Source organism: Aotus nancymaae, unplaced genomic scaffold, assembly GCF_030222135.1.
Source record: "Aotus nancymaae isolate 86718 unplaced genomic scaffold, 86718_ANA_hifiasm-v0.15.2.pri h1tg000033l, whole genome shotgun sequence".
In the NCBI taxonomy this organism is placed as follows: Eukaryota; Metazoa; Chordata; class Mammalia; order Primates; family Aotidae; genus Aotus; species Aotus nancymaae.
Genome location: NW_026988447.1, coordinates 21,310,169 through 21,331,778, shown reverse-complemented (window position 1 = coordinate 21,331,778; position 21,610 = coordinate 21,310,169). Strand labels below are relative to the sequence as shown.

Sequence of the window (21,610 nt, the reverse complement as noted above, 5' to 3'; positions counted from 1 at the left end):
GGACCACAGGCGCGCACACCACGCCCAGCTAATTTTTGTATTTTTTAGTAGAGACAGGGTTTCACCATGGTCTCGATCTCTTGACCTCGTGATCCACCCACCTCGGCCTCTCAAAGTGCTGGGATTACAGGCTCAGCTTCTTGAGTAGCTGTGACTATAGGTGCGCACCACCACACCCAGCTAATTTTTTGTATTTTTAGTAGAGACGGGTTTTTGTCATGTTGTCAGGTGACACAGGAAACACTGTTAGAAGCCTGTGAGACATTGAGGAAAACGAGATGTGAGCAAATAAATGCCCTGGTTTTAAAAAGGAAGAAAAGGTGGGGAAACAACAGACGAGTAACCTTGATGCAAAAACCTTGAATACTCAAGGGAAGTGGAAAAAGATGTAGTAAAAAAGTTGTGGCTTTTAAGAGCCTACGGGCTCACTTGAAGGAGACATGTGAAGACTACAGAATATTTTAATAGGTCTAGAAACTATACCTATTAAGATATGTAGAACCTATACCTTCTACATTACTAAACTAGAAGAATATTGTAACATCATCGTCATCATCGATGCCACTGTCATCATCATCCTGGGTAACAACTACTGAGCAGCTTCTTTGTTCCAGGTGCCATATGTCTGCAACACTCAGTATATATTGGCGCATTTAATCCTCAGAACCAACCACCCTATGTCATAGTATGGCTTCACTTAATCTTAGCAACACACTGAACAAAATCTCTCAACTATGTGGACAAAAATAAAATAGAGTAGTTGTTAGTACGACTGGAGGTTTTATAACTGCTTGGGAAAGGAAAGGCAGTGCACATAAACACAGCCATGTGGGCAACAAAACTTAAAATGGGTCACAACCTCCTGTACTTGGTTGTATGAGTTTAATATTTTCATCAATTCCTCAGGTAAAGGAATCAAAGATTTTTCACATTATGTAGTATAGGGAAGGATGGATAATACTAGGAATAATAGAATCAAGAGTAAAAAATTCAATAAGCTAGAATAAGAGAATGAAAGCAATAAGCTGAAGACAAGGCATTTCAATTTAGGATTTGTTTTAAAAAAGCTGTATAACAGTTTGTAGAGACCCAGAATTATTGAATCTCATTGTTGGAAGAAATTTTTGGTCTTCTAGCCCACCCAAGAAGTCCCACTAAGTAGTTTTCTAGTTCAGTGTTTTTCAGTCTGCATAATATGGCATAGGAAATGAAATCAATTTAGTGGTTAAAGGTCATCATTAAAAAAATGAAAAAAATCAGTGTACACCATTTATAGCATTTAGCATTATTGTATTAAATGTGTTTCCATTTTATTCTTGGTGTGGGTGCACTTGGGGCTGATAAAAAACATATTTTCTACTATAGGTTGAAAAGTTTGAAATCCACTGCTATGGGCAATGCTCAAATACCTTTCTTTCATTGCCTCATTTACAGATACTGTCTACAGGGAGATCTGGGGGCATCTTTTTTTGTCTTTGTATACATCTGGCTCATAGGAAGATATTTTTCTTTTAATAGTGAATTTAAATTTGTCTCAGTGTAGCTTGAACACCTTGGTTTGTGTCTCAGCCCTGCCACATACTGGTCATAAGATCTTGCTCGAATCATTTTACCTCTTTAATCCAAAATGTTTCTTATCTGTAAAAATGGCAATATTTTTTAATAACAGATCAATAATATTTTCCATACCTTTTATGAGGATACAATTTATTTTTAAAAGAGAAAGTATATTAAAAACCTCTGAATAGATTTTACAAATGCTCTTCTTTATAACCCTTAAGTTTACCTTAAACAAAGCTAATCTTTTGTTGTCAACCCTTCAGATATTTTAGGAAGCTATTAGGAATCTTCTCTCAAGATGAAACTCCCTGTTGGCTCAGCTGCTCTTCAAAAATGCATAATTTTGGAGCCCATATACCACCCTGGTCACTCTCTTCTAAATACAGTCTAATTTTGTACATTTATTCTATTTTCAGCTATATATTAATGTTAAAGTACAGCATGCAACATGAAAAATGACATGCACACAATGAGAAGAGCTGTGTTAGGTGAAGAGGCTTATTGATGATTACTTTGCTTTTTCAAAAATTATGTTTAATGTTGGCATATACCCTATCTTCCATAGAAATAAAGTAGGGTATTCAGGATCTAATTTCAAATGTAGACTAGCAATCTCAAAGTATAATAGAACAATTATATCCCTTGTTCAGGAGACAAAATTACCCCCAAAACCTTTTTTCGTTCTGTTTTTAGTGGCATATTTTCAGCTTAAAACCCTAAAGTTTTTTTTAAAGTGCCTGCTTGTGAGCCCTATCTCTCCTCCATCCTGGGTTTAAGCCATTGGTTTTTTCTGACCTAAGAAAAGCACTTAACATTTGTCCTTGTTTAATTTCATCTTGTTAGATCCAGCTCATTGCTCTGGGCTGTCAAGATCATTTTTCATCATGATTCTGTCATGCAGTCATCTGCCTGCTCCTCCCAGCGGCTGGTCACCCACAGGCCAGAGTTGCATGCCCGCCACACCTTTCTCACACAGTGCTGGAGGGAAGCCACAGGGAACCCCTGTCCTGGCGATGCAGCTGACAGCCTCCTGTAAGGGATGTTCTGCAGCCAGTTTAGAATGCATCTAGTTGTTCGTATGTCATTTTAGCCAATTTTTCTTTATATGGTTACTAAAGGTAAGAAATAGGCAGCTGATTATTTTTACTGTTTACTTATCTGCCAGGAAGCTCAGAGTATGGGCCAGTGGTCCATTTTTAATAGGTCTAAGCTGCTTCTAAAATCTAGTAAAAATAAAATAACAACACATGATAATTAGGGTTCTCCAGGAAACAAAACCAACAAGAGATAGATATAGATATAGATATGGCTATATCAAGAAATACAGTACTCCCTTCTTATCTGTGGTTTCGTTGTGGTTTTAGCTATCTGTATCTGCCATGGTCTGAAAATAATACATGGGAAATTCCAGAGATAAACACTTCATAGGCTTTAAGTTGTGCCCTGTTCTGAGCACGGTGAAATCTCATGCTGTCCCACTCCATCCCACCTGGTGAGTCATCCGTTTGTCCAGCGTGTTCACACCGTAGACACTATCTGCCCACGAGTCACTTGGTAGCCATCTCAATTATCAGCTCCAGTGTCGCAGTACTGCAGTGCTTGTGTTCAAGAAACTCCTATTTGATCTCATAATGGCCCCAAAGCCCAAGAATAGTGATGCTGGCAATTCAAACATGCCAAAGAGAAGCTGTAAAGTGCTTCCTTTAAGTGAAAAGATGAAAATTTTCAACTTAGTAAGGAAACTAAAAAAAAAAAAAAAAAAAAAATATACTGAGGTTCCTAAGATCTAAGATAAGAATAAATCTATCCGTAAAATTCCGCAGAAGGAAAAAGAAATTCATGCCAGTTTTACTTTCATATGTCAGACTGTAAAAGTTATGGCCACAGTACATGATAAGTGCTTAGTTAAGATGAAAAAGATTTTCAATTTGTGGATAGAAGATGTGAACAGAAACATGTTCTGATTGATGACAATCAGAGAGAGAGAGAGAGAGGTGTACCTCCTTTTATTGTGCTTTGCAAATGTGTATTTTACAAATTGATGGTTTGTAGCAACTGTGTGTTGAGCAAGTCTATGAGTGACAGTTTTCCAACAGCATGTGTTCACTTTGTATCTTTGTGTCACATTTTGGTAATTCTCACAATATTTCAAACTTTTTCCTTATTATCTTTTCTGTTATGATGATCTCTAATCAGTGATCTTTGTTGTGACTATTGTAATTCTCTTGGTGCGCCATGAACTGCACTCATGTCGAGTGGCAACCTTAATAAATGTATCTGTTCTGACTGCTCTGTCAGCCAGCCATGCCCCCATCTCTCTCCCTGTCCTTGGGCCTCCCTATTCCCTGAGACACAAGAATATTGAGATTAGGCCAACTAATAACACTACAGTGGTATTTAAGTGATCAACTGAAAGGAGGAATCGAAGGACTCTTACTTTAAATCTAGAAATGATTGAGCTTAGTGAGGCAGGCATGTTGAAAATTGATATAGACTAAAAGCTAGGCCACATGCACCAGATAGTTAACCAAGATTTGAATGCAAAGGAAAAGTTCTTAAAGAAAATTAAAAGTGCTACTCCAGTGGACACATGAATGATAAGAAATCAAAACAGCCTTATTGCTTATATAGAGAAAGTTTTAGTGGTCTGGATAGAAGATCAAACCACAGCCTTCTCCTAAGCCAAAGCCTAATCCAGAGAAATGCCCTAACACTCTTCAATTCCATAAAAGCTGAAAGAGGTGAGGAAGCTACGGAAGAAAAATTTGAAGCTGGCAGAGGTTGGTTCATGAAGGCTAAGGAAGGAAGAGCCATCTCCATAACTAAAAGCACAAGGTGAAGCAGAAAGTGCTGATACAGAAGCTGCAACAAGTTACCTAGGAGATCTAAAAGATAATTGATGAAGGTGGCTCCACTGAACAACAGATTTTCACTGTAGACAAAACAGCCTTCTATTGGAGGAAGATGCCACCTAGGACTTTCATAGCTAGAGAGGAGAAGTCAATACCTGGCTTCAAAGCTTCAAAAGGCAGGCTAACTCTCTTGTTAGGGCTAATGTAGCTTATGACTTTAAGTTAAAGTCAGTGCTCATTTATCATTTGAAAATCCTAGGGCCCTTAAGAATCATACTAAATCTACCCTGCCTGTGCTCTATAATGGAACAATAAAGCCTTGATGCCAGCACTTCTGTTTACAGTATGGTTTACTGAATTTTTAGCTCACTGTTGAGACCAACTGCTCAAAAAAAATTTCTATCAAAATATTACTGCTCATTGACAATGCACTCAGTCATCCAAGAGCTCTGATGAAGATATACAAGGAGATTAATGTTTTCATGCCTGCTAATAGAGCATCCATTCTGTGGCCCGTGGATCAAGGAATAATTTCTACTTTCAAATCTTATTATTTAAGAAATAGATTTTATAACACTATTGCTCCCATAGATAGTGATTTTTTTAATGAATCTGGGCAAAGTAAATTGAAAACCTTCTAGAAAAAATTCACTATTTTAGATACCATTAAGAACATTAATGATTCGTGGGAGGAGGTCAAAATATCAACAATTACAGGAGTTTGGAAGAATTTGATTCTAACTGTCATGGATGATTTTGAGGGGTTCAAGACTTTACTGGAGGAAGTCATTGCAGATGTGGTAGAAATAGCAAAAGAACTAGAATTAGAAGTGGAGTCTGAACATGTAGCTGAATTGCTGCAATCTCATGATAAAACTCTAATGGATGAGGAGTTGCTTCTTAGGGATGAGTAAAGAAAATGGTTTTATGAGATGGAATCTGCTGTGAGCATTGTTGAAATGACAGCCACGGCTTTAGAATATTACAAAAAGTTAATTGATAAAGCAGAGGCAGAGTTTGAGAGGACTGACTCCAATTTTGAAAAGTTCTGCTGTGGGTAAAATGCTATCAAATAGCATTGCATGCTATAGAGAAATCTTTTGGGAAAGGAAGAGTCAATCAATGTGGCACATTTTATTGTTGACTTATTTTAAGAAATTGCCACAACCACCTCAGCTTTCAGCAACCACTACTCAGACCAGTCAGCAGCCATCAGCATCGAGGCAAGACCCTCCACCAGCAAAAATATCAGAACTCACTGAAGGCTTAGATGATCATTAGTATTATTTGGCAATGAACTATTTTTATATTAAGGTATGTACATTGTTTTCTTAGACATCATGTTATTACATACTTTAAAGGTTGAGTATAGTGTAAATATAATTTTTTTTTCTTTTTTTTTTTTTGGAGACAGAGTTTCCCTCTTGTTACCCAGGCTGGAGTGCAATGGCACGATCTCGGCTCACCGCAACCTCCACCTCCTGGGTTCAGGCAATTCTCCTGCCTCAGCCTCTTGAGTAGCTGGGATTACAGGCACGTGCCACCATGCCCAGCTAATTTTTTTTTGTATTTTTAGTAGAGACGGGGTTTCACCATGTTGACCAGGATGGTCTCGATCTTTTGACCTCGTGATCCACCCGCCTCAGCCAAATATAACTTTTATACGTACTGGAAAGCCAAAAATATTGTGTTACTCGCTTTATTGTGATGTTTGCTTTATAGTGGTGATCAGGACCCAACCAAACTTGCTGTATCTCTGAGGTATGCCTGTATAGATATAGGGAAAGAGATCAATTATAAGGTATTGGCTTACATGATCATGGAAGATGAGAAATCCCATGATCTGCTCTCTGTAAGCCAGGGACCCAGGAAAGCCAGTGGTGTCGTTTGAAGGCTTGAGAGTCCAAGAGTCAGCGGTGTAGATTCCAGTTTGAGTGCTAAGGCCTGAGAATCAGAACCTCTGAGGGCAGGAGAAGCTCAATGCTTCAGCTTGATGGTCGGAGAGTGAATTCAACTGTTCTCAGCCTTTTTGTTCTTAGCAGGTCCTCAGTGGACTGAATGAGGCCCACTCACACAGGGGAGGGCTATCTACTCAGCCCATTAACTCAAATGCTGATCTCCTCCAAAAACACCCTCACAGACACACGTAGAGATAATGTTTAGCCAGCTATCTGGTTTCTGCTGACACATAAAATTAACTATCACAGGTGGTAAACGCTTTTTAAAAATGATATATTTATATACTACATATAAGTTTAAAGAATTTGGCCGTATAAAGTAAATCCTACTTGGGACTATTCTGTATCTTGTTTATATTTCAAATGTGTGCTATTTCTATACATATGACATAGAAAAGCAAAATATATGCTTGTTGGCTGCATGTCTGTCTTCTTTTGAAGTGTCTGTTCATGTCCTTTGCCCACTTTTTAATGGGGTTGTTTGTTTTTCTCTTATAAATTTGCTTAGATTCCAGCAAATCTCCTTATAGATGCTGGATATTAGGAGCTGGAGGCTATTATCCTCAGCAAAGGAACACAGGAACAGAAAACAAAATACTGCATGTTCTCATGTATTAGTGTGAGCTAGACATCCGGTCTTCGTGGACATAAAGACAGCAACGGCAGAGGCTGGGGCCTATTTGAGGGTAGAGTGTAGGGGAAGGGAGCAGAGCAGAAAAAAATAACTATTGGGTACTAAATACCTGGGTGATGAAATAATCTATAGCAAACCCCCATAACACAAGTTTACCTATGTAACAAACCTGTACATGTACCCCCAAACCTAAAGTAAAAATTAAAAACAATAAAAGCAAAATATACTAAGGACTATCATATCTGAATTTTGCATAAACTTAACCTATTTCAAGTAGTATTTTCTGCTTACCTATAGATTCTTCCATCAGAGATGTGTGAATTGGGCTTTGTGGGGGAAAGTGCAGGTGCTTTGGTGGGAAGAGTAAAACTGATGCTAATCGTTGCTGCTTTCCCATCTTGTGAGATAAGGAAACCAGTCAGCATGGGGTTTAGTGAAAAGTTGGTGTTAAAGAAGTCTTGTTGGCTTGGCCTATGATAGACCTTCTGTTAAATTCTTAAGGGATCTATTGCCATGTGGATTTTGCCCACATTGCTGGAGGGTTTATATGGGAAGAAATTGTTAAGCACTGAAGGAGAACTGGGAAATCTGATATTTCTACTTCCAGCTTTTCTAGACTGTTTGCTGGATGGTTGGAAATGAATGATTAAATTTCCTGAGATGCTTCAAACTCATGAAACTGAGGCTGGCCACCCTCATATAGTGACGGTGTGCTAAGAGGGCTTCTGGGATTTGGGATCAGCAGACAGTTTGCTCCCAGGGGAGCTGGCTCGGATCCTAGCATTAAGTGCCCTGTGTAACGTTTTGTGGCTTTAGAATGCTGCCCGAGAGGTTGACTCTATCGCTGTTTCTCAGGAGGTGGTGAAGGAGACCTGTCAGTTTTAGATGGCTGTTTAGTAGAAGAAAGAACTGTGATGGCAGACCTGCAGCTGGTTTGAGGGAAATGTGGATCCATCTCTGGAGCTGAGTCTTAAAGCAAAAGAAGGAATTGGTCTGCAGAAATGGTCCATAAATGTGAACCAGAGAAACACTTTTGGAGTTTGATATTTACAGGTGCCTTGAAAAAATGTTTTAAAATAAAAAATTAAAAATTTTGATGAAGGACTTTCTCATTTAAAGATTTTGGTATTTCCCCATTGTCAAGGGAGAGTGGGGGCTAACCAGACAATTACCTGCTTCTTACTGCAGAGTGGATGAGAGGTTTGGATTGCCTCTTTAGAGGAGAGTAAACCCTGTTTGTTGTGACTGCTTCTGTGATGGGTGATCAAAGGGCAGTGTGGTTGGTGAGAAAATAAAGGATGACATTTAGATACTCAACCATGATGCTGCATTCTTTACTTTTAAAAAGAGAGAGAAGGAAGAAAAGAAAATATATTCTCACAATTTTAAAGTTTTCTTTAATTTGGGAAAACCTGCCATGGCTATAAGGAAGGACAAACATTTGACATTGTTCAGTATTGAGGACTCCTGAAATCCAGTTACCCTGCAATGACTTTTACCTTCTTGCTTTGAAGTAAGTGGGTCCCAAAATCAGTTTTCCTGCTTCTGGTACGTTTGCAGGGTTAGGATGTGAAGTCTGCAGAGAAAGAAAGTTCCGGCTAGATTTCTTACTTACTCAGAGTGGCCCTCCAAATTCTGTCCCCGTCAGAGAAGCAGGGAACCAAAGTCTTGTCTCCCATCCTTAAGTAGCTTTTCAGAACCATCCCACATCACTCTTTCTCTGTGTTTCCAAGTTCATGACTATACAATGGCCATTGTAACAGCTTAGAGGTTAGGGGCACAGGCTTCAGAGCTACTCTGCAGGGGTTTGAAACTTAGCTCCTCCGTTCATGGGCAATGACTTCAAACAAGTTTCTTTAATCTTTCTGTGCCTTAGTTTTCTCATCTGTAAAGTGGGAATGGAATTAGAACATATTTTATAGGATCATTGTGAGGATTAAGTGAGTTCATACATGTTCAACATTAGCTGTGTGCCTGACACATGGTAAGAGTTCAATACATGGGATCTGTTATCCTTGAAAAGGTTGGAAGAAGGATGCATTAAAATAAGTGGAACACAAAGAGTTCTGAACAGAGAGATCCATCCATGTACCTTTGTCTTCTTTATGGTAGGTCTATGCTAAATTATTTCACAAATAACTTATGATGTGCATAGTGCTGTGCTATGCATCTGAGCTTGGCAATTTTAAGACAACTCTTACCCTCCAGGGATTTAGAACTAGGTCAGTAGGTAAGATGGCATACTTACAGCTGATCAGTTGCAATTGAGGGTGGCGTATAGGATCAAGTGCCTACATGAGGATAAAGGGTATGCATGGTGTAGGATCCTAAAAAGATACTATAAAACATTTGTATATCCATAATAGACGTCTCCAGGGTTATTCAATACCAATCTTTGAAGCTCATTTTTTGCATGCAGTCGCAAGATATGAATGTTTACGCTTTGAAAAGGGAAAAAGAGGTAATGCTTTTTCTGTCCTGCTATAATAATACATGATCATATCTCTCTAATCATTTATCTCATTGTTTTGTAATTATCTGCTGATGCACTAGTCTCCATTACCAGCCTTGGAGGAGTGCAGACTCCTCCCTGTCCAGAGCACATGGCCTGCACTTAGTAGGCATTTAATAAAGTTTGGCTGAAGGAATGAATGAATGCTCAGAGTACATTTCCAGAATATCTAAAATTGAATGCCACCAACTTCCCTCTTCTGGACATAGATTATAGTGTTTGTCCAGAATCCCTAAATGCCCATTTTTTTGACCCCTCCTTTGCCTCTATACAGGCAGTCTACAAGTCTTACTTCCATTTATTCTCTCAACATCTCAGTCCCCACTATCCCATGTCAAATGGGCCTCATTTTATGTTTAGATCATTACAACAAACACAGCTAGTGTTCACACCTCTGTTCAAGCTCTCTCTCCTGCTTTGAATGCTCTGTTACCCATCTCCATCTATCTAAACTCCACCTAACCTTTAAAATCTACCATATTTTCCTGATTCTACTTGAAATATTCTGGTCCCAGACTCCGGTAACCTGACTTTTCTCTCTCTTCTCATCATAGGTTTTGTTTACTGCTGCGCATCACTGCTAGAGCATCTAGTTCTTACAGCATCTTGTGAGAAATCTAATAATCTCCCCATTTTGCAGATGGCAAAACTGAGGCTCATCAGCATTAACTTTCCAAGGTCATGTAACTAATTTGCTGTCTGACTTCAAAGCTCCTTCTTCTATATCTTGCTACCTCACCCCAAGTAAAATGTCAGCTCCTAGGGAGAAGATCCTGCCAATACTTTATCAGCAGACTCTCTTGCAAGTTGCTTTACAAATAGTAAGCATTCAAATATTAATTAGCTTAAAAATCCTGTTTGACTGTATTGTTCTTTAAAAGGGAGAATGAAGGAGAGGATTATTGGGTAGAATGAAAGCACTAGACTGGAGGCAGTGGCTCACACCTGTAATCCCAGGACTTTGGGAGGCAGAAGCAGGCGGATTGGTTGAGCCCAGCCAGGAGTTTGACACCAGCCTAGGCAACATGGTGAAACTTCATCTCTACAAAACATAAAAAAAATAGCCAGGAGTGGTGGCACATGCCTGTAGTCCCAGTTATTCAGGAGGCTGAGGCTGGAGGATCACCTGAGCCTGAGAGTTGAGGCTGCAGTGAGCCGTGATTGCACCACTGCACTCCAGCCTGGATGACAGAGTGAGACCTTGTCTCAAAAGAGAGAGAGAAAAAAAGCACTCAACTTTTTTTTTTTTAATGGCAGAAAGTGCACAGTAGCATGGAGGATGAAACGAAAGTCAGCAGACCTGCTAAACGTACATGAATGACCATTGGTTCCTTACTTTCATGTAGAGTTTAAAGAGAATTGTATTTTTCTCTTTTCTTCCACAGATTATCCCAGCACTCCAGAAATCTGTAGGTGTTCTTTTTAAATCTATCTAAACATTAAAATGCTCATCACAATGATGATACTGGAATAGCAGTAAAAACACCAGTCAATCTCAGCAGGAAATCATTACCAAGGTAGAGAAAAAATGTTTGGATCGGAAAGGTTGTTCATGAGTTACCAAAAGCATGATCTTCATCTCCAAGATCTTTGAAAATGAAGAAAACGTCCACTTGTCTGCTGTAGTGAAGGAGCAGGAAACAGGACTAGAAAAGCGAGCTCAACAGGTTCCTCCTTCATTTGCAAACTTTTCCAAGGCAGGCTCTTAAACCAGGAGTGAGTGTGGGATGGTGTCGATGCAGGTTATAATTATGTGCCAGACTTTAATGCATGCCATCTCAAGATGTTTTAAGAGCAGCTCATGCATATGCCTTTATGACTAAAATAAAACCTTAAAAATGTGTATCATTTTCTTGCTGGAAGAAATCTAAGAGATTATTTAATTCAAACTTTTTATTTTATACCGGAGGCAATCCAAATAAGTTAAGTGACTTACCAAAGGACACAGAGTATCTGATTTATAACCATAAAACCCACCCCAAGACTTTCCCTGGGTATGACATTAAAACAACTGTTCTAGTCGGGGCCAGGGGATGTTAATGTAACAGATTCGGTCACGTTAATATATCAAGTCCAGCCAAATTGCTAGTGAGAAATGACCTCAAGCAGATTCATGAAAAAAAAAAAAAAAAAAAAAGCAAAAAATGAAACCCAAAAAAACCCAATATTTTCTTGCTTTCTGGGTGCACACAACTGGATCTCCTTCATGTAGGCATGGGATTGGAGGCCAGCTCACTGCTGTCTCTCAGGCTTTGGGCTTAGCTCACAGCCACACTCTCACTGCCGCCTCTCCGTGGCGGGCACCAACCCTCTCTGTGGCTCAGCCAGCTTTCTCTTTCCGCAGATAAAACAAGCATTGAGGCCTTCCTTTGTCTCAAACCCCATACTAAGTGCTAACTGCTTATTATTTATTAATTATTGAAACTTCACCAGCACTTCAGGATACAGATACAGGAAGTGTGGTTATCCTCATTTTGTAGATTATGTTACGAAGCTATTCCATGGCAAAACTGTAGGGAGAAACCTTACTATCACTGCCCGAATGCTGTGGGAACATTTGACAAGTTACAGAAACACTGTGACTCGGTTTCCTTATCCACAAAATGAGATAATAATAGTGCGGACCTCATCATGTTGCTGTATCGATGAGGTAATTTGCCAACTAGTTGACTAGAATAGTATGTAGTACTATGCAAGCACTGTGTCATATGCTCCTTTGTTTAATTACCATTCTATCCCCTCAATGGCTCTTACACATCCTGCACATGGTAAAATATGGCCCTAAGGTCTGACCCCACACCCTGACCTGTGGCTCAACCACCTTCCTTCGTATAGACCTACGCTGATAAGTATGCTGGCAGCTTACCACATGTGGCTCCTAAGCACTTGAGGTGTGGCTAGTCTGAATTGAGACATGCTGTAAGTGTAAAATACCACTGGATATCAAAGACTTACTGTGAAAAAAAAAGAATGCAAAATACCTCACTAATAATTTTTATATGCTGTTTGCATGTGAAATAATGTTTTCAATATATTGAGTTGACTAAATTTATTATTAAAACAAATATCATTTGTTCCTTTTCATGTTCTTTAAAAATAAGGCAGTAGAATTTTTTTTTTTTTTTTTTTTTGAGACAAGGTCTCACTCTGTCACCCAGGCTAGAATGCAGCAGCATAATCTCGGCTCACTGCAACCTCCACCTCCCAGGTTCAAGCAATTCTTCTGCCTTAGCCTCCCAAGTAGCTGGAACTACAGGCACATGCCATGATGCCTGGATAAGTTTTGTATTTTTTGGTAGAGATGGGTTTTCACCATGTTGGCCAAGCTGGTCTTGAACTTGTGACCTCAGGTGATCTGCCCATCTTGAGGTCCCAAAGTGCTGGGATTACAGGAATGAGCCATGCCCCTCGCATAGAAATTTTTAAATTACATGTGTGGCTTGCAGTCTATTTCTATTGGCCAGCACTGGTATAGAGTAGCCTTCTATGTGTTCTTGGTCAGATTCCCAGGGAGAGTTTCTGGCTCAGCCCTGCATCAGCAGGGCCCTCCCCAGTGATAAGTGCCTGCCCTGGTACAATCAGCTTTGTGGGGAGTGTGGCATAAGATATGTTGCTGGCTCAGCAGAGGCTATGGGTGTGGCAGGCAGGATAAGGCCATGTCTAGGATAAGGTGTCCTCTTGGTTTCCTACAAGAAATATATTACATGAGCAAATGGCAGGATCATTTATTGAGCCATGTAGGTATGCTCTCTCTACCTGTGCACTTCCCTTCTCATTCTAATTGGTAGTTGGCCTTTTGAGAATCCCTGTGTCCGGGGATTTTGTGTTTCAGGGCCAAAGCAGGGGGGTTGGGGATTACCCCTCTACCTGTAGGTAGGTGGATTATGTCAGGTGGCCCAGGTTAACAAGGTGAGGGTAAAAAAAAAAAAGAAGAGGAGGGACACTTTTGTCTCTAAGACTGGGACAGGAGTGGAAGGGAGTGGAGAAGAGATTACCCACTCTCCTGCTAGCAGCAGAGGTCTGTGTCAGGACCCAGTGGAGGGGGCGGGGAGAACCTCAGCAGAGAAAAGCCACAGGGTGAGCTCAGCTGGAAGCCTGAGCTCTCAGCACCCAGGCCAGAGCCTTGCTGAAGACCTGAGCCCCTTTTTTGCCTAGAAACCTTCCAAGTAACAGCCTTCAAGTGAGTACATGAGCTCAGAAAACTATCATAACAGCAGCCATGGAAGGCCCATACCCTGATTTCTAGACCTCCCAGAATTTCTCATGACTCAGTGGAAGGTTGAGATTGCCTCTATCCTAGTGGGATAGAGGCTTGGCAAAACCAGATTGAATTGTTTGATTTTGTTCTGCGTGTGGGGAATACTGGAGTCCCAGGTCAAGGAAGTCCAATTTCCCTTGGTGTTTATAGGATAGATAGTCTCATCTACACTTGCAAGGGAAGGGTTAGCAACCTGGTCTCTAAGCCAGTGACTTGCCTATTCACTCATTCATATCTTTAGGTTTTTCTGGAGTGCAGACAAGGCCTAATAGTCAGAACATTGCTCTCTCTGGAGCCACCTACTCCACATCCCCCTGCATATCAATCTTAGGTTTCTCTCTTGGATACCCTGCATTCAGTCAGCCACCAAATCCTACTAAGTCTACCTCCACCTGATCTCCTGAGTCCATTCCTCTTTCTTTATCTTCATTGTCACTGTTGCAAGCTTCTGGGTGATGTTGGTGCTGCACGCTGGGGATCACACTTTGAGGACCGCTGATCTATAGGCTCTGTGGTGTTATCAGGTGTCTCAGTGGAGTTTTAGATGCATGCAAATGTGAACTCCAGCTTTAGTGCAGTTGATATGGGAGGTGCATATGCCATGTATTATTTTTTGGTATCAAACGTTGCTCTTGGGCTAACGTGTCAATTCTGCTTCACCAAGAGTAACTTCAGTCCACACTGACTCAAGAAGCCAAGAAAGCTGAGATGCATTTCATTCAAACATTCTCCCCTTGGCAGAGAGATCAAGATGGAGGCATCCAGCTTCTGCCAAGGATGTCAATGCTAGTCCTGTGCAAAACCAATTCCACTTCTTTCTAGTTCTTCACACAGGCTTGAACAATGATGCGACTGTAAAGCATGTGTGAGTGTGTGTGTGTGTGTGTGGTTTTGGAGAAACTAATACGATTTAGGCTGGATTTAGACACTGAGGGACAGTTCCTGGAGATGCTGAGGATTAGTGGTAACAGCTGTTATTCTCCCCATTAGAGGAAAAACTGAAAAGAGAAGAAAATACTTTTGTTTAAGGGATGTGTTTGCAATTCTGAGGGGGGAAGCCATTCTATCAAGCCTGAAGGAAAGCATGTTCCTAGGTAAGTGAGTGTCTTCTTTCTATTTATTTATTTTTAATTTTTGTAGAGATCAGGTCTCCCTATGATGTGCAGGCTGTTTTTGAACTTCTGGCTTCAAGTGATCCTGCTGCCTCGGCCTCCCAAAGTGCTGGGATTACAGGTGTGAGCCACCGTGCTCAGCTCTAAGTGGATATTTTTCAGGATTCAGGTGGACAAGATGCTGGTGGGAAAGAAGACACAGTGGAACCTAAGGCAGGAGCTTGTGAGGTGGAGCTGTGGCCAGTCTGTGAGATGAGGCGCTCACTCCCCTTCCCTTGTAGGCACCTGTGTCTGATCTGCCTTTGGAAAGAAGACCACTTGCCATCAGCAAGGGCTTGAGGAGCATTTTCATTTCTTCTTCCTCCTTTTTTTTTTTTTGCAGAGTCTTGCTCTGTCGCCTGGGCTGGAGTGCAGTGGTGCGATCTTGGCTCACTGCAACGTCCACCTCCCAGGTTCAAGGCATTCCCCCGCCTGAGCCTCCCGAGTAGCTGGGACTACAGGCATACATCACCATGCCTGGCTAATTTTCTTTATTTTTGGTAGAGACAGGGTTTCATGATGTTGGCCAGGCTGGTCTTGAACCTCTGACCTCAGGTGATCCACCCACCCTGGCCTCCCAAAGTTCTGGGATTACAGGCGTGAGCCACCATGCCCAGCCTCTTTCTTTTCTTTTAAGATACAGGATCTTGCTCTGCTGTCCAGGTTGGAGTGTAGTGATGCAATCATAGCTCACTGCAGCCTCGACCTCCTGGATTCAAGTGATCCTCCTGCCTCAGCCTCCTGAGTAGCTGGAACTATAGGTGCACACCACTGTGCCTGGCATTAGAGGGGCATTTTCTTTCTTTCTTTTATTATACTTTAAGTTCTGGGGTACATGTGCAGATCTTGCAGGTTTGTTACATAGGTATACACATGCCGTGGTGGTTTGCTACCTCCATCCCCCCGTCACTTACATTAGGTATTTCTCCTAAAGTCATCCCTCCCCAGTCTCCCCACCCCTCGAGGGACATTTCTATGTGGTCCTTGTGAAAAAAAAATGAGAAAAACCCTGAGCCCCCTTGACTGAGAATTTGCTTTTACAGTTCATCTTCGTATCTCTTAATGTGTCTGAGAAGCTGTAGCAATGGTTCCTTGTAGTATGGAGATGTGTGACTTTGATGCCCTATAGAAAACAAACTTAGGAAAGAAAGGCACTGTCTGAAGAACTCTTAAGTCTAAGAAATTGGAAGTGTAGATCATATTCCTGTCTTCTTTCAGTTTGTGAATGTAGAAGGGTGTGGTGTGTGAAGAGACAATGGCAGGGGGAACCCTTGACTATTTGGTTTATGGACTATTTCCTTAGTATATAGCCTTTATAGCTAGTTTCACTACATTTTCAGGATTTTATTTTTACCTTTTAAAACCAGTTTACTAGAGGGGAGGGCTAGTAATATTTCCTTAGGTGAAAATATTAGCCAAACTTCTAAAATGCCTGTGTGCAGGACTATAAAAAAATAAAAACAAAACTGTTAAAAAAATTCCTGTGATAACCCTAAATACTTATATAGGCAGATTTTCATCTGCCTTTTTTGCTATCTCTCATTTTATTTTTGTCAACTTCTTTTACATTGCCAAATTTTAATTCTTCCTGTTGTTGGGAATTAGAGGTAATAAACAATTTTTTTTTTTTTTGAGATGAAGCCTCGCCCTGTCACCAAGCTGGAATGCAATGGCATGATCTTGGCTCACTGCAACCTCTGTCTCCTGGGTTCAAGCGATTCTCCTTCCTCAGCTTCCTGAGTAGCTGGATTACAGGCATGAGCCACCGCACCCAGCTAATTTTTGCATTTTTAGCAGAGATGGGGTTTCACCATGTTGGCCAGGATGGTCTCGATCTCTTGACCTTGTGATCTGCCTGCCTCAGCCTCCCAAAGTGCTGGGATTACAGGCGTGAGCCACTTCACCCAGCCAAACAAAAATATTTTATTCAGTCATTGTATTCTATTCCTCAGCCAAAATTTTCATCAGTATGTTTAAGAAGGTACAGAATAAATTATTTCTTTCTCTGCTCATCTTCTTTACTAAAAGTAGTGAAATAGCTAAAAACAGCCAAGGAAAGGGCAAAGAGATATCAAAGCATTGCCAACTTAATAGTCACCTCTAAATAATTGATAGTTGGCAGATGTTTGGTAGCACTTAACTCAGTAATTTTCAGTCGTAACAGGGATAAGACATTCAGCCCAGTGCCCCCATGCCATGCCGCCTGACCATAGTGGTGTATTTAGTGTCTACTGCAGCAAAGATGTACCAGAACTCACACTGCCCTTGGGTACCAGTCAGCTCATAAGGAGTTCACACTAGGATACAAACATTTTCTGATTTTATTGCTTTAATTAAAACCTCTCTTTAAAAAAAAAACAAAAAACAAAAAAACAGTCTGGCCTTATGAGAAAATTACAAGAATAGAAGTTTTTTAAATGTGTTTGGAAATGAAACACTTCCCATAGCCTGGCGTTTCTTGTTGATCTTGGCCTTGAGCATTAGCAGTCCTGGGAGGCTGCACTAAAAGCATCTCAGGTGCAGAGGCAGTGTGGGGTTCAGGTTAGTCACATCCCAAGAAGACTTCATGCCATTTTCCTAAATAGCATCTGGACTGAAGCTACTGTTTGTCATGATACAGGAGAGGGCAGGATGAGGATGCGGGCTGGTCTTGTGGGCTGGGCTTGTACCATCCTCTGCCTGGCTTCCTGCTCGTCTGCCTTTTCCCATGGTGCCAGCATGAAGGCCTGTGAGGACATGCAGCCCAAGCACATCCGAGCCCAGCCTCAGCCCCCGGACACTCACCACGTCACCATCCACACTGGCAGGTCTTCCTATGCACCAGGTGACAAGATTCCAGGTATGTACCAGAAAGGCTTTGAGAGACTCAGAGGAGCCCCAGAGCCCCATGGATCATCCAGTTTGTGTTTGTCCCAGTCAGAAGCTTCCTGGACTAAGTCTGGCTTAATCCTTGTTTTTTTTTTTTTGTAAAGATGGAGTCTCACAATGTTGCCCAGGCTGGTCTCGAACTCCTGGGCTCAGGTGAACCCCCTGACTCGGCCTCCCAAAATGCTGGGATTATAGGTACCAGCCACTTTGCCTGTCCTGGTTTAATGTTAAGAAGCAATTATCTGGTTAAAAATAAGCATAAAATATTTGTGCCATAAAAGCCACATGATAACAAATCTCTGTATCGATTGTGATCTGTGTAAGAAGGTACAAATATCATTATTATAGAAAAGTATTTTGTCCTTATCATAAGATATAAATGTCTCTTGTTACAGACACAAATATAGTTCCTATGAACAATTTTCATGTATCATGTATGTGTGTGAAATATGCTTTTTTCTCATTATTTAAAACTAAAATTCATCCATCAACAGACACTTCGATGAGATGATGGATATTTTAATTTGCTTGACTATAGTAACTATTTCACTATATGTAATAAGTGACTTGACGGAGTGCTTCAAGGATTCAATAAGAGTCAGTTATGACTTACTTATGTTGTAAGTATACTGTTTTCTTGCTGGGATCTGTGAATTCCTTGAACGTAAGGACCATGTTATCCTGTTCATAGATATAGTCAATACCTAGCATAGGGCCTGATGTTCAATAGTTGTAAATATTTGTTCAAATGTTTATTAATAAAAGTTCAAATTCATGGAAAATAAAATAATCCTGGACACCAAGCTGCATTTAGCAAACTTATAAAGCTCTGATCCTGATTTTAGCCACTCATTCCATTGAATGTGAGTGGGGAATTTAAAAACATTTTTTAAATAGCTTAAATATATTACGTGCTTTAAAACTGTTAGAATAGTATCAAAAGGTAGAAAATTAAAAGTGCTTTTCCTTCTCTTGCTCTGAACGCTCAGTCTGATTCTCCAAAGGTAACCTTGTTAAGTTTCTTGCTCCTCTTTTCAGAAACTTCCCAAACATATAAACATGTGAGCAAGATCTCAAATTAATATAACCTTAAGCAGACATAAATTAAATGCCTGTTTAATGCTTATATTTTTTACCTAACAATCAGATTGACATCTTTTATTGGATACAGAGCTTCTTTTAAATGATTTTATGACAGTCCCTTATCTAGCAGTCACATGATTGATTTAACCAGTTTCTTATTTATGGGTATTTACTTAAAAAATTTTTTTCATAAACAGTTTTTATAGATACCTTTTTTTTTTTTTTTTTTTGAGATGGATTTCATTCTTGTTGCCCAGTCTGGAGTGCAATGGCACCATCTAGGCTTACTGCAACCACCTCTTGGGTTCAAGCAATTCTCTTGCCTCAGCCTCCCAAGTAGCTGGGATTACACGCATGTGTCTCTGTGTCCAGCTAATTTTTTGTATTTTAGTAGAGACGGGGTTTCTCTATGTTGGTCAGGCTGGTCTCAAACTCCCAACCTCAGGTGATCCGCCTGCCTCGGCCTCCCAATGTGCTGGGATTACAGGCGTGAGCCACCGCGCCCAGCCTTGATGGACATTTTTATTCATATGTCTTTGCTCACTGTATGCATCAGGATTGTTTCAGCTCCAAGTATCAGAAAAGCTGATTAACAGAAGTGTAATGAATAAAGGCATTTAATTTTCTCCCTTAAGTCTGGAGGCACAGTTTCTGTATTGGGGGAAACCATTCAATGACATCATCTAGATCCTAAGATATTCCCATTTTCCTGCTCTGCCATCATCAGCGAGTTGGGTTTTCATTCCTTTGACATTGCACAGTTTCAGGATGAGTGCCATGGTTTTAGGCCTCACACTGGGACGACAGCTGGAATAAAGGCTTTACATGAAAAGATTGATCCTTAGACATTAGCTGCCCTCTCAGCAGATTTGGCCTCATTGCAGAGAATTCTGTCTGGTGAAGGGGAACAGAATCACCAACACTGGTTTTAATCTAATCACAGTTCATCCCCTGGGGAAAGGGAGAGGCCTAGCTAGCTTCCCTGAAGACAGGTGGTCTCCACTTGCCATGTGAATGTAACATCTGGGTTCTGTTAGCAGAACCATCTGTTCCACTAGCAGGGCATAAGCGGACAATTGCTGTTGGGTATTGGACATCAGTGTTTGCCATATTTATTTGTGCAAGTTTGTCAGTGGGGAAAATTCCTAGATGCAAAATTTCTAGATCAAAGAGTAATAATTTTTGGAGGGTGTTTCTTTTATTGCGCAAATATATATATATATATATCATAAAATTTACCATGATAACCATATATAGCTCAGTGGCATCAAGTACATTAACAATATTGTACAACCATCATCACTGTCTATCTCCAGAACTTTTCCAACATCCCAGGAGGACACTCTGTACTGGCCATCCTTCCCTACCCCCAGCCCCAGCTAACTTTAAATCTTTCTGTCTCTGTCAATTTGACTCCTCTAGTTAACCTCACATAAGTGGAATCATGCAATATTTGTCATCTTGGGTCTGACTTATTTTACTTACTATGTTTTCAGGGTTAATCAATAATGTAGCATGTATCAGAGGGGGAAGTGCATTATAAATGTGGAAGATGTTGTCAGGTTACACCACAAAAAGTTGGATGGTTAATAGTTTCAGCACTAGTGAATGAATGCCCTAGTTTTTCCTTAGTCTTATCAAGACTGTGTTTATAACCACACATAACATTTGCTAATATAAAAGGTATAAAATAGTGTCTCATTTATAATTGTTTTAAAAGTTATTACTGAGCTACTGGGTAGGGTGGCTGATGACTGTAATCTCAGCTCTTTAGGAAGCTGAAGTGGGTGGATCACAAGGTCAAGAGATCCAAACTATCCTGACCAATGTGATGAAACCCTGTTTCAGGAGGCTGAGGCAGGAGAATCACTTGAACCCGGGAGGCGGAGGTTGCAGTGAGCCAAGATCGCGCCACTACACTCTAGCCTGGCGACAGAGCTAGATTCTGTCTCAAAAAAAAAAAAAAAAAAAAATTATTATTACTGAGCTTGTTTTATTTTCTGTTCATATCCTTTCATTATTTTGAGGGGGGTCATGTTTTTATGGATTCACCATGACTATGAGTATTTGTCTGTTTTATGTCTTATAAATACTTTTTCTTCGGAAAGAATTTTTTTTAATCGTCTGTCCTTCTGAGTTAACCTAAACTCATATTTGAAAAAATACAGCATACTTTACTCAACTTTTCCTTTATGGCAGCTGGGTTTTGCTCAGAGAGGTACTTCTAAATCCAATATTTGTAAAAATAAAAAAAGTTTCTAGTTATTTTTTATCTCATTTTTGCATACCTTTGATCCAAATGGAATTTATTTTGTTGTGAAATAGGACTTCAACTTTTTTCCGCCCTAATGAATTGTTCACTTTCTGGGGGCTGATCTTAGGCTTTCAGTTTTGAAAAAACCTGTATAAAATCAACAAATGGAACTAAGTCACACATGTTCATCATGAATGGGTGTTTTTTGTTGCAGTGACAGTGAGAAGCAGTCGTGATTTCATGGGATTTCTACTTCAGGCTCGAAGAGTGTCTGATCACCAAATCGCTGGCACTTTTGTTTTCATTCCTCCTCGTTCCAAACTGATGACTTGTTTTCAAGCGGCTGATGCAGTCACCCACGCTGACAAGTCCCTGAAGAGAAACCTGTCGTTCATGTGGAAGGCCCCTGCCCAGCCTGTGGGGGACATTAAATTCCTGTAAGAGAGTGAAGTGCTGTTTCTTAGAAACTGAGTCTTCTAC

The 21,610-nt window shown here is 40.4% G+C and overlaps 1 protein-coding gene across 1 annotated transcript in view; it reads left to right on the top strand.

The window, feature by feature from the left end:
• The window catches only part of REELD1 (reeler domain containing 1), a 34,717-nt gene that overhangs the window by 3,149 nt on the left and 9,958 nt on the right, over positions 1 to 21,610 (top strand). Inside the window, exons 2-6 of the mRNA XM_012454024.3 lie at positions 10,071 to 10,194; positions 10,902 to 11,033; positions 14,765 to 14,868; positions 17,546 to 17,764; positions 21,345 to 21,567. Of these exons, the coding sequence (XP_012309447.2) occupies positions 14,859 to 14,868; positions 17,546 to 17,764; positions 21,345 to 21,567 (452 nt within the window). The 5' untranslated portion in view covers positions 10,071 to 10,194; positions 10,902 to 11,033; positions 14,765 to 14,858. The remainder of the gene's footprint in view (positions 1 to 10,070; positions 10,195 to 10,901; positions 11,034 to 14,764; positions 14,869 to 17,545; positions 17,765 to 21,344; positions 21,568 to 21,610) is intronic.